General features: G+C 44.3%; 1 protein-coding gene across 1 annotated transcript in view; it reads right to left on the bottom strand.

The window, feature by feature from the left end:
* Positions 1–12,601, bottom strand: part of VWA3B (von Willebrand factor A domain containing 3B) — a 210,008-nt gene that overhangs the window by 88,521 nt on the left and 108,886 nt on the right. Inside the window, exons 12-14 of the mRNA XM_032652777.1 lie at positions 11,679–11,817; positions 10,493–10,624; positions 5,406–5,504 (exon numbers count right to left, since the gene is read on the bottom strand). Of these exons, the coding sequence (XP_032508668.1) occupies positions 5,406–5,504; positions 10,493–10,624; positions 11,679–11,817 (370 nt within the window). The remainder of the gene's footprint in view (positions 1–5,405; positions 5,505–10,492; positions 10,625–11,678; positions 11,818–12,601) is intronic.

Below are 12,601 nucleotides of genomic sequence, written 5' to 3'. Positions count from 1 at the left end.
CACACCCAGCTGAGCACCCTCAGAAGCGCCTCTGATTGTCTTGCTTCCACTGCCTCTGTGTTTCTCAGTCCCTCTTTGATGGACCCAAATTGCTGGCTCCAACTGGAGAGTGGCCAGTTCCCACTCTCCACCCCCAGTTCCTATCCTTTGACTGTTAACCCTTCCTATACGTTTGCTATGAGCCCTGGGGAGGCAGGGGGATGAGGGAGGCCTCTGGACTCACCACTGGGAGATGGCCAGTTGAGTGGTCCCCCAGAGACTGGTCTCATTCCAGCCACCACTTACACATGGCTTCAGTCTCTGGATCTGACCAGCCTTGAACCTGTCCCTGCCCATAAGCCCACCCACACCTCTCCTCCTCTCTGCCCATTGGCTGGCTCCTAACCAAACAGCAACCTAACCTAGCTGAGGGCTGATCCCACCCCTCTTGTCAACTTCAAGGACAGAGCAAAGCCCTCTCTGCTGCCTGCTCTTCCTTCAACGTAGCTTCCGTTTTGAGGACTTACCATGTGCTGGGCACTAAGGGCTCCGCTTGTGCTCTCTCCCTGCATCCCCCCCACAACCCACCATGGAAGGTACTATCATTATCCTCATTTCTTACAGGACTCCTGGCCACTGCCCCTCAGCCCCATATACCAGACTGGAGATGCTAGACCTAAATTCTGTTAATTTGATAGACAGGGTTTTAGCTAGAAATTACTCCTATATTGACTTACAGCTGAGATATCTGGGAAGGGAAAGAAACTAACGTTGATTTAGTGCCAGCGGTGTGGGTGCCAGGGACTGTGGGCAGCGTTTTCGTCTTCCATACGCTACCTGACATTATTTCATATGGTCATTTGCTCCTTGCCTATCTCACCATAAAACAGAAGCTTCACTGAAGGCAGGCATGTTGTCTATCTTGCTCCTCACTGTATCCCAGACTGATAGCAGTACCTGGCACATAAAAGGTGCTCAGTAAATATCCGTGGAATGCCAAAACAAAAACAAAAACAACCCCCCCCCAAAAAAACCCCCCAGCCCCCCAGTGTTTAGGGACTTCCCTGGTGGTCCAGTGGTTAAGACTCCGTGCTTCCACTGCAGGGGGCATAGGTTCAATCCCTGGTGGAGGAACTAAGATTCCACAAGCCGGGTGGCAAAAAAAAAAAAAATATATATATATATATATATATATATATATATATACACATATATGTATATATATACATACATATACACACATATATGTATATAATCTCCATGTAATGCATTCACTCATAGCAACCCTGGGAGGAGGGGGCATGAGCTCTAAGTCACGGATGAGGAAATTCACATCGGGGGCACTTGCCCAAGGTCATTCAGATGGGCAGTGCTGGGGATGAGCTCTAACCCAGGTCTCCGGCTCTAAAGCTGTTTATTGCCATCAGCCCTGACAGCTCGAGAGAACATGAGCAAGTCTCTTATGTGCATCACTGTGAGCCCTCCACCAGCACACAGCCCCAGGTAGTGTTTGCTAAACCGGCACAAGGTTCTAGTGCCCAGTGTGGCGGTGGAGAGTTGGGCGGAAGGCGGGGCTGCACCTTGACTGCAGAAGGAGCTCCATCCCTGCAACAGAAGAGAGCCACGCCTGTCCTCCCGCCCCAACCCTGCAGCCTCCAAGGATCCTTTTCGCTGGTGGGTGTCCTCACAGCTTAAAAGAAGACTCAGTATGTTGAAGTAAGCCTTTCACCACCACAGCCTGAGTCACCCTGACTCTCCCCAGCCACTTACTATAGTAGCTCAGCTCGCGGGGCTGTGCCATGCGGGGGCCATGTCTGTAGGACACCGAGGAAGCCTTTCTCAGCCCAGGACTCCTTAGTCTGTTCCCCTCAGAGGTCCCGTCAGTCCCTAAGATGGGGCCAAGCAGCACACCTGAGACACTCTCCCCCAGTGCCCTCGTCCCCGAGTCTAAACAGGTGTGCGGCCAGATGTTCCTTTCACCACAAAGGTCAACTTGGGATGTCAAGAAAGGCAGGGACGGTTCTCCCAACAGCTTGAAGGAGGTTTGTTTGTGCAGAGGGGCTCACCCTGTGCCTTCCCCTGCTCCCATCCCTCGCATACCCTACGTGGGGCTTTATTATCCATCTGTTTTTGTTTAGAACGGTGCAGATACCTTCCTCACGTCCATTCTTGCGAGGGTGAGCCCCTAACTTCAAAGAAGTCCCAAAATAACCACAGCCAAAGATGTGCTGGGCTGCTCCTGACAGAGGCCCTGCAGTGTCCATCTGCACCTACAGATGCCCACCAAAGGACACCTAGCAATCCCAGGCTCATGAAGAACCCTCTGAACTTGATTAATTAAAAGACTTGTCTTCTATATAATTCTGCCCTGGACATTTAATAAACAAGCAGCACACTGATGTTCATGGAATTGAATCCCGAACAGCATCTCTGTGCGTTCTTCCAAGTAGAAAATTCTGTGGAGTACCGAGAATAATGACATTGGTCTTACATATTCAGGTCCTACAGTCAGTGAAAATTCAAAACCAAATCGAGATTGAGTGGTACATCTTAATGTCCTCTACATAGAACATGAATATCAAATATCCATTTGTTTTTTTGAGAGAGTCTGAGGAATAATGCAAAATAAGTAGATTGTTTGTGGGGAAAAGGTAGATACAAATATGAAATGCCTGAATAAGAGTTTATAAATCACTTTTCCAGTAACTTGCATATTTCTGATTCCAGTTCGTTCATTTCCCTAGTGCCTCATCGTTAAGTGGACCACAGACCCTCTGGGAATTTGGGGGCAAGCTACTGATCTTCTCCCCAGAGAAATGCATGAGTGCATTTTTTATATAATTTTGGGAGATTCCAGACCCTCATAAGTCTATGATGGACTGTAGACCGAGAATCCTTCTCAACACACTGCTGGCACAGTGGTACTTGGTAAATCTTCAAGGGCTATTTGGCGTATCTATCAAAACACATACGTTTTAATTGAGTTCACTTCTCAGAACTTATGCTACAGATATACATGTGCAAAATGATATATGTGCACAGTTACTTCTGCAACCTTGTATATAACAGGAAGATTGAAATAACCTAAACACTCATCACCGGGGGACATGACTAAGTAGCCGTGTGATGGGATAGTAGGCAGCTACAGAAAAAATGAGGAAGCTCTTTATGAAATGATATTAAGCAATCTCCAAGGTATATTGTTTTATTAATACAGTCGAAGAATTGTGCGTGTAATATGCTACCATTTATGTATTTTAAAAGGAAATATACATAAATATCTGTCTGCATAGCAAACTATCTCTCAAAGAAGATGCAAGAAACTGGTAATATACTGGTAATATACATATCACCTGCCTCATAGCTGGTGAAAGGAGGTGGGAGGGAGGATTTTCTCTACATTCTATCCTTTTGTACCTCTGTCATTTGTACCATGTGAATGTATTACTATTCAAAAATTAAATCAAGTCCATTTTTAAGGTAGTTTTATTAAATCTATATCATTTAATATGATGCACTCATTGAGAATGATGTTTCTGAACAATTTCTCATGACTTGGAAAAACGCATATATTAGATGAGAAAGAGCAGAAAATTGAATTATGAACAATTTACACCTTATTCTTCCTTATGATTATATGCTTACTTATATTTTCTAAATTACAATAAAATCAGTTAGGATTTATTAACAAGAAAAAGATCCCCTGTCCCGATGACTTGCAAGTCGGAACCTGCGCCTACTTCTTCCCCCAAATGCCAGCCCCATCCTTCTAGGGGCTTTTGGACAGCCGTGAACTCCAGGTGCTCAAACTCAGCTTCCTCCACCAGAAACCCCCAGGTCTCTCCTTCTTTAGATTTCCATCAGTTAATAACAATTACTAGAAACCAGAAATCAGTCATCTTGACCCCTTTCTCCCTTGTTCCTCACCCAGCCCCCCACCTCTTGCCCCCAAACTGGCCACCAAGTTCTATGATCTCATCTCTGGAGGGTCCCCTCCTCCGCATTTCTGTTGCTCCTCCCTGAGGTGGGACCTCACCAGCCCAAGATCTAGTCTTTCTCTGGCTCTCCCATCCACCTGTGCATTAGAAGCATATCTCTAACGCACTGGCGGATGGGACCATCTGCTCCTCTGAGAGTCCCTACTGAGGTAAAGCCCATCCTTTCTGTGTGACATCCAAGGACCTTCACAATCTCCCCCAACCAAACCTCCGAGACTCGGCCCTGACACTTTTCCATTCACTGCTCTCGGGATGTTCCCTCGAGCAGCCCACATATTTTCACACCTCTGTTCCTTCTGCCCAGGATACCAGTAATCTCCCCCGTTTAGGAAATTTCTTCCCCTCCTTCCAGACACAGCTGAAATGCACCCTCCTCGGTGGAACCTTGCCTGGCCTTCTCGCCATCGTGTACAGCAGAATTCATCACTGTGCTCCCGTACAGCCCGTAGCACAGGCAACTCCACTCCCTCTATCTCATCAGAATTAACTGTATATGCCAGCACATCCTCCGATGTGTAAGCTCCCCTAGGGCAGGATATTATTCATCTCTGTAGCCTCAAACGTGCAGCCGCCACACAAGGAGCATAAACAAGGCACAATAAATTGCCTCTGAATAGAAAGTGCAGTGAAGTTGATAGGAAAATCATTCCAAGTAAAATTTCACTTTGTACAACTTCGCGGCCATAAATCTAACACTGCAGTAAAATCCAGCTGCTTTCGTGTTTAAGCCCTGGACCGTTTGACACCGGGTATTTTACAGTATTCGCCTAGCAGTCTTCACATGCAGACACTTCACAATGAAGGAAACAAGTCGATACTAATTCACTTTAGCGGTTAATTTACATTGTACTGGCCTGCACATCCGTATATTTATTTAATGCCCAGAGCATTAGTCTTTCATTCACAAAGCTCAAAAGAAGATGAACAGACGCCACTAAAACTTTTCAAATATTTTCCAGTCAGGCTAAACAAAGAACATTTCACCAGAAAGGCATGCTTTTGTTTAAATGATTACTAAGTTAAAATTAGGGATAAAACCAAGGACACTGTGCAGTGACATGTTTTAGATTCAGTGTCCCCAAAGGAAAAAAATCAAAAAGAATCTCCTCACTCTTAGTTTATAATAAAATATAAACCAGTCTTCCATGGAAGGCATACACCTCCTTTCATGGGGTTGGTCTCCAGGTCTATGGGTGGGCATCAAGTTAACCAAACAACACTCACTGTCACTTAAATTCTCCTCGCTGTTGTAGCAGACAAAGGAATTTCTCAGTGTGTGTGTTTTTACCTCAGCTGTGCGTCCCTAAGCCAAGCAAGTATCTCTCAACAGCTTTTTAGTGGCAGTGGAAAAGGTCCCTCAAACCCACTCTCAGCATTCACTTTCAGGGGATTAGTGAGTCCCTCTTTGTTCCCAACTTTGATAAGTACCTGGTCAGGTCTCCCATCTGTCAAAAGGTAGATTACTTGTGTTTCTTTATCAGCAAAAGCAATTTGCAGGGCGCTCAAGGTGTTTGTGGAACTTCCAATCTACAGAAAAGAGAGAGAGAGACATAGCAAGTACATACTTGAATCTCAAAAAAGATCTCACAAACAAGTGTTATTTACTCTCTTCTTCCAAAAAGAGAAGTACTTGTGAAATAAAAGATACAATTAAATTAGATTGAGATCATAATTTAAGTCCAGGAATTCCAAGAAGACAAATCCCTGAATATGTCATAAAAGCATCTATGCAGACAGTTCCAGGATAGCTAGAAGCCAGGATGATGGATTTCCTGTCCTGATGACAGAGCTCTTAATTCCATTTTATCTTTGTGTGTTTCTGTGGCAGGCACTAACTCAGTTACTGTTCATTCAGCTGTCAGCACGGCTTAAACATGCAACCTGAATTCCCCCCAGGCAGGGACCATGTTAGTTTCCAACCAGGATTGATTCATGACACCCAGTATTCAGCAAACATGAGTGTGGTGTCATGAGCAATCCAGAGGTACAGGAAACTGTGAAGTTGTAAAACGCCTGCAGTTTCTGCCCAGGGAGGTACAGAACTGGCCAAGTTGTCACTCCAAAACTCAGAATGAGAAAAAGCCAGAAAAACAGCAAGTACGTGACTTTTGTTATGCCCATGAGAGGGCTCAGGTCACAGGGCAACCAAGTGGCCCCAAATCTGGGGAGAGTCAGGCAAGAGGCCAGCCCTGGCTTTCTGGGACAGGACGCAGCCAGACACTAGAAGAAGAGTTGGGCTGGGGTGACTGGTGAATCAGCGGAGGCTGCCAGGTGTATGTTGGCAAGAGGCCCCAGATATGGGGGCATCGGCGCTCTCTTGAAGGCTGTTTTGCCACAAACCCCACAGGGTGCTCACAGAATAGACTGGGAGAGTCTAGAGAAAGTCTGCTTCACGGTGCAGAACTGGGGGAGAGAAACACAGGAATCTCCATAGAGACCCTCTCCTCACTCTCCCCATCAGAACAAAAGCCTTAATCTGTGTATGTATATGGGGTGGGGGGCAACAATGAACACGCTCACCATAGGGCACTGGTCAAAACCCAGGAAGGCTAGGGGGAGGAAAGAGGAAACAACAAACTCTCTACACCTGCGGAAGGAGCAGGGCTATGTGCTGGGCTCAGAGACACTGAGAAGGCCACACCCCTGAGACTCCTGGACACCATGCCTGATTAAGACTGAGGCTTATTCAGAGAACACCCACCCCCATCACTCCCCTAGAAACATCAACTAACAAATAACTTTCAAGAGAAACGCTCTCTCTGAGGCCCAGCGTGGAAGGAAAAATCAAAAGCCTAAGATGAAGGAGACAACCCTCTGGCACGTCATCCCCTACCCTAACACAAAGTGTCACTACAAGAATTTGAGGGATGAGGTGCAAACAAACCTCAAAGCCAGCCCAACTCCTAATTAGAGTAATTTTAACCCACCCCACAAAGGAAGGCATGCCCATTTCCAGGCATGAAAAATATTTATCTCAGTCTCTATATACTGCACGTGATGTCCAGCTTTTAACAGAAAATAAGCACATAAACAGAAGAGCAAACAACATACTCCCGAGAGACAAAAGTACTCATCGGAAACAGACACAGGCATGACACAGATGCTGAAACCATCGGACAGAAAATTTAAAATAACTGTGATAATGGCAAAGGTGAACAACATTCAAGACCAGGTGGGTAATTTCAGCAGAGATGGAACCTTAAGAAATAATAGAATAAAAATGCTAACAGTAAAAAACTCAGTAGGACGGTGAAGAGGTCTTTCAAAGAGTTCAGAGTACAGCTGTTCCTTGGTATCCACAGGGGTTGGTCCAGGACCCTCTCCCCCTGACAGACACCAAAATCTGCAGATGCTCAAGTCCCTTATATAAAATGGCGTCGTATTTGCATATAACCTATGCACATCCTCACATATACTTGATTTATTTTTTTAATAAATTTATTTATTTATTTTTGGCTGCATTGGGTCTTTGTTGCTGCACGCGGGCTTTCTCTAGTTGCGGCGAGCGGGGGCTGCTCTTCGTTTTGGTGCACAGGCTTCTCATCGCGGTGGCTTCTCTTGTTGCGGAGCACAGGCTCTAGGCGCGCAGGCTCAGTAGTTGTGGCGCACGGGCTTAGTTGCTCCGCGGCATGTGGGATCTTTCCGGACCAGGGTTCGAACCCGTGTCCCCTGCATTGGCAGGAGGATTCTTAACCACTGCGCCACCAGGGAAGCCCCAACCTCGCGTACACTTTAAATCGTCTCTAGATTATGTATAATACCTAATACAGTTCAAATGCTACGTAAATCGTTGCCAGGGTGCAGCTAATTCAAGTTTTGTTTTTTGGAACTTTCTGGAATTAAAAAAAATTTCCATCTGGGGTTGGTTGAATCCATGAATGAGGACCCTATAGATACAGAGGGATGACTATAGGTTCAAAACAGCCAAGGAAAGAAGTAGTGAACGTGAAGATAGAGGAATAGGAATTACTCAAATTAAAATACAAAGAGAAAAAAACAGCAAATCAAAACAGAAAAGAGCACCAAAGAGCTGTGGAACAGTATCAAATGGTCTCATATATGCTTAATTGGAAACATAGGAGAAGACGGAAAACAGGACAGAAGAAATATTTGAAAAAAAAAATAATGGCTGAGAATTTTCCAAAAACAATGACAGACATAACCCCATGGACCCAAGAAGGTCAGATAACACCAAGTAGGATAAATAAAATAAATCACCTAACACTTCTGCCAGAGTGGTATACAAGGAAGCCAAGTAGTGAGCTGGGACTTTCATCCCCACCAACTGTACCGCGTCCTCCCTGCTCAGTGATGTCCACTCCCACCCAGCAGTAACAAGGTACTCCTCCCCATCAGGTGTCAACAGAGTTCGAGTGGGGAACCTGAACTTCAATCTGCACCTGGAAGTATGAGGCAGGGCCCACCCATCCTCCTGACAGAGCAGTGTGAGACAGAGTCAACTAAACAGAAGGCTAGAAGAATATCCAGTCTCATAACATGAAACAAAAACGTCTAGGATTCAACTGATAATCAGTCCATCATACCAAGAAGCGGGAAGCTCTCAACCTGAAATGAAAAAGATAATAGATACCAACAGCAAGAAGACAAATATGTTAGAATTATTTGACAAAAATTTTACATTAGCCGTGAAAAAAATACTTCAGCTAGCAATTATCAACAATCTTGAAACAAATGAAAACTAAAATGCATCAGCAAAGAAAAAGAAGGTCTCATCAGAGAAGAAAAAAAGACATGAAGGAGAATCAAATGGAGCTTTTAGAACTTAAAAATAACAATAACTGGGCCTCCCTGGTGGCGCAGTGGTTGAGAGTCCACCTGCCAATGCAGGGGACATGGGTTCGTGCCCCGGTCCCGGAAGATCCCACATGCCGTGGAGCGGCTGGGCCCGTGAGCCATGGCCGCTGAGCCTGTGCGTCCGGAGCCTGTGCTCCGCCACGGGAGAGGCCACAACAGTAACAGGCCCGCGTGCCCCCCAAAAATAATAATAATAACTAAAATTTTTAAAATTCTCTGACCCAAGGACTGGCTATGCCAGCTGACCACTGCTCTGTGACACCAGCACACAGCAGGCTCAGAACGTCTGAGTGTTGTCCTGAACTTACTGGGTTGATTCCTGGACCAAACCAGTCCGAAGAATAATAGAGGAATCTGGTCTTCTTGAAAATGAATTTTGCACATTCAGCAAGCAAGCAAGGGTTCTTCAATGAAGACTTTTGAAGAGACCAGAATCACACTTTACAAAAAAATGATCTGACATATTTTTAGCCACGTAGATGGCTGATACTATTCATCAGTGGTTTTTACACGAAGCAGAACCCACTTATGTTTTTACCCAATGAGATTACATATATAATATCTTGTTATCACAAACTCTAAATTAGTGGGCTCTGAATTAAGATATTTCCTACTGTAAAAGAAGACAACATATGTCCCAAGGAACCAATTTAACAAATTGTTTATGAATTTAATATCCTTTCCCAGCGTAAGGTAGCCAGTTAGGACAAAATTTTACAGGCATTAATATTTCTTATAGATTTCCTCCTCCCATTTTAATTTTATTGATTTATTTATTTGGCCATGCTGTGCAGCTTATGGGATCTTAGTTCCCTAACCAGGGATCGAACTCGGGCCTTTGGCAGTGAAAGCACGAATCCTAACCACTGTGCTGCCCCCAAATTCCCCCTTCTTCCATTTTTAAAACACAAATCCCGAGGGAACTCCAGAACATCCCAATGACAGTGCAAGTTCTGCTTGGTTCATATTCAGGGAGCGTCACTAACGCCCATTTGTGGCTTCCTGTCAAGTCCAGGACTCTAAACTCAGGCACTGAACTATTTTAAGGATACTTGCGATCCATATTAGACCTCTAAGAATAACTCTTGGTCTCAGTTTTGGTATATCTTAAATATCTGGAATGCTATGTGGTTCTAGAAAAAGAACTTTTAAAATTAAGTTCAAGACAAGAGAAAATTTGAGGAAAGGCAAATTTTCCCCAGTAGTCTGTGTAAATGCCAAGAGCAGCAGCTTTAAAGTTCTCCAAGTAAAATGCAGGCCTGAAGGAAGTATTTCACCTTCTTATGATATCCTGCTGCCCTATCTCTCTCCTTGCTTTCAGCCCTTACCACTCACACTGTACTGTATGTTTCCACAAGTTCATTACTTTGAACAAAGTCCACTGTTAAAAGCAGCTGTAATATATCATTTGAAGCAAGAATGAAGCGTCAGAAGAAACAAATATGAATGTTTAAGTAAAAAAAAATTATATTTTGAAATTTGTTTTCATAAAAGTGCTGAGACTTGAGCCAAGAGAAGTGCTGTCAATAGAAGCTTATCTAAATGTTAGATATTGACAGAAAAGATTGAATTAACATGACCTCTGTAAGCAAAATGAAAGTCTATGTGAAGCCATGGCTATCCTTGGCGTTCAAAGCATTTCTCAAGCATTTCTATCCTGATCTCTGTCCTTCTTCTCCCGGACCCAGGCTCCTTCTTACCTTAATGTCTCTAACCCAGGCCTGGGCCCCTTTCAAATTATCCTCATCAATTTCAACAAGTTTTTCCCGCCAAGCAACGGCTTGAGCATCAAACTGCACAAAATTGAATTTCCTTTTATACTTCAGCTGTTCCTGTAAGAGACAATTATTATTTCGCCATGAAACCACTTATGTGTGAGAAAAGATTAGGACAGGTCAGGGTTTGATACATTTTAATCGTTTGATATCTCTTTTCAGTTCTAGAAGCTAAAACTTACATTCAAAAGAGAAAATGTTTTCTAGTTCAAAAGGCATTTCAATAAAATTTACACACAGTTTGGATATTAAAAATTTACAAATGTGTATATGTATAAACACATATATATATGTCACATATAAGTTTATATATATAACGTGATATTATATCCTGTGTTTAATACTGACATTAATGGTATACCGAATATGCACACTAAATGCTTAAAAGAATCCAAAACAGTGTTATCGCTTTGGTCAACATCTTTTTGGTCAAGCTATTTTATTCACTTGCCTTCCATCAATCAGCTCATGTTCCTCCAGCAGAAGTTCGTCAAATTAAAAATTCTATTTTGTATTTGTCAAACACTCCCTGCAATTGTTTCCTATGGTTCATACTCACATCAATACTACCAAGTCATGACAGTACTCTGATACCCGTTTATATGTGTGGAAACTAGGAGTTAGGGAGCGTTAGCAGCCTGCTTTGGGTAGTACAACTCAGAGGCAGCACAGGTGGAATAAGGACCAGAAGCTCCTGACCACCAGCCCATGCTCCTCCCACACATTAGTTCTGGGGCCAGTGCATGCAGCATCCCTAACACGCACTGGTAATTAAAATAAGCATGCCGAGCTGAAGAGTAACTGGAAGACAGTGGAGGCGTGTGCACACCACGGATTCCAGGATAGAGAAGACCTGGGGCAATGGACATAGAAATTTCCTTAGCAACCCGTATGTGTTATAGGAAGGACCCACAGAAGGAAGGGTCTGCTTGCAAAGAAGGGATGATGCTCTCACTGGCAAAAGGGAGCCTTTTTCTGAAGTGGCTTTTCTGTGATTTCTGAGTGCACACCTGGCCTGTGCATCTCTGACAACCACTACAGGTGTTAACTGGCGGAGATGCACTCATGATACTCGGCCCCCAGGTGCCTGATCCCGACAGCTCCATCTCACCTGCATGAGCTGGATGATCTTGTTCTTCACCAAGTCCAGTTTCCCCTTCATTGAGTGAGATGTGTCAATGAGAATGTAGACACAATCACTAGGCACTTTTCCAAAAAGGACTTGACTCCCATCCTGTAGCCATTGAATCCTAGGCAGGAAATATTTGAAAGGGAATGGTTAGAGCCTGTGGCACTCAGAGCATGGTCCTAAGAACTTAATGATACGTCTACAGAGGAAAATCAATAGGACAGAAAAGTAAATCCAATACTGGGCTCCAAAGCCAAAAGTAAAATTACTTCCAGTCATCTGGTATTTTTGAGGCCTTTAGCTATGACTTCACACCATTTATTCTTCTAACCCTGCTGACTGCAGTCAAGCTAGTAATGCCAGCACATTCCTGAAGCTTCAGTGAAGCTTATGGATAGAATCAAGCAACCCCAGATCCCAGTAATAACCAAGCGCTAGGTGGTCGTGTAAGCAGGACTGCTTCTGTGGTCCAGGCTCAGGATCCCATCACAGGATGTAGATTAAATTCATGGTTGCAGGCAAACCCTGGGGGAGAGGGTGGGGCAGACAAAAAAAAATACTTGAAACAGTTCAGAGTTCAGCAAGGCCCAGTCAATTAGACTTTACAGGGCAAAACACTGAAGAGGAGATCACTGCATAGGAGAGAAAGAGCGTCAGAGAGGGATGGAAAGAGAGATTGAAAGGGAGAGAGAATGTGCTCCAGATATCTGCAGAAGGGTGCCCTGGAGACTCTGGCTAAGTTATGATCAGGGCATGCGCGTGAAGAAACTACTGAAGCCAGGGAATAAATCACCAAAAAAGTAATAGATGGACCAACCCCTCAGAGCTCACCCAAGTCTGGAAATAGTTCATCTTCCAATCAGCCAGAGTGGAAAAGCCTCCGTAATGCATGTAGCCTCAAGTAG

This window comes from Phocoena sinus, chromosome 13 (assembly GCF_008692025.1).
Source record: "Phocoena sinus isolate mPhoSin1 chromosome 13, mPhoSin1.pri, whole genome shotgun sequence".
In the NCBI taxonomy this organism is placed as follows: domain Eukaryota; kingdom Metazoa; phylum Chordata; class Mammalia; order Artiodactyla; family Phocoenidae; genus Phocoena; species Phocoena sinus.
The sequence above is the reverse complement of the archived record's forward strand: the minus strand, read 5'-3'. Positions and strand labels throughout refer to the sequence as shown.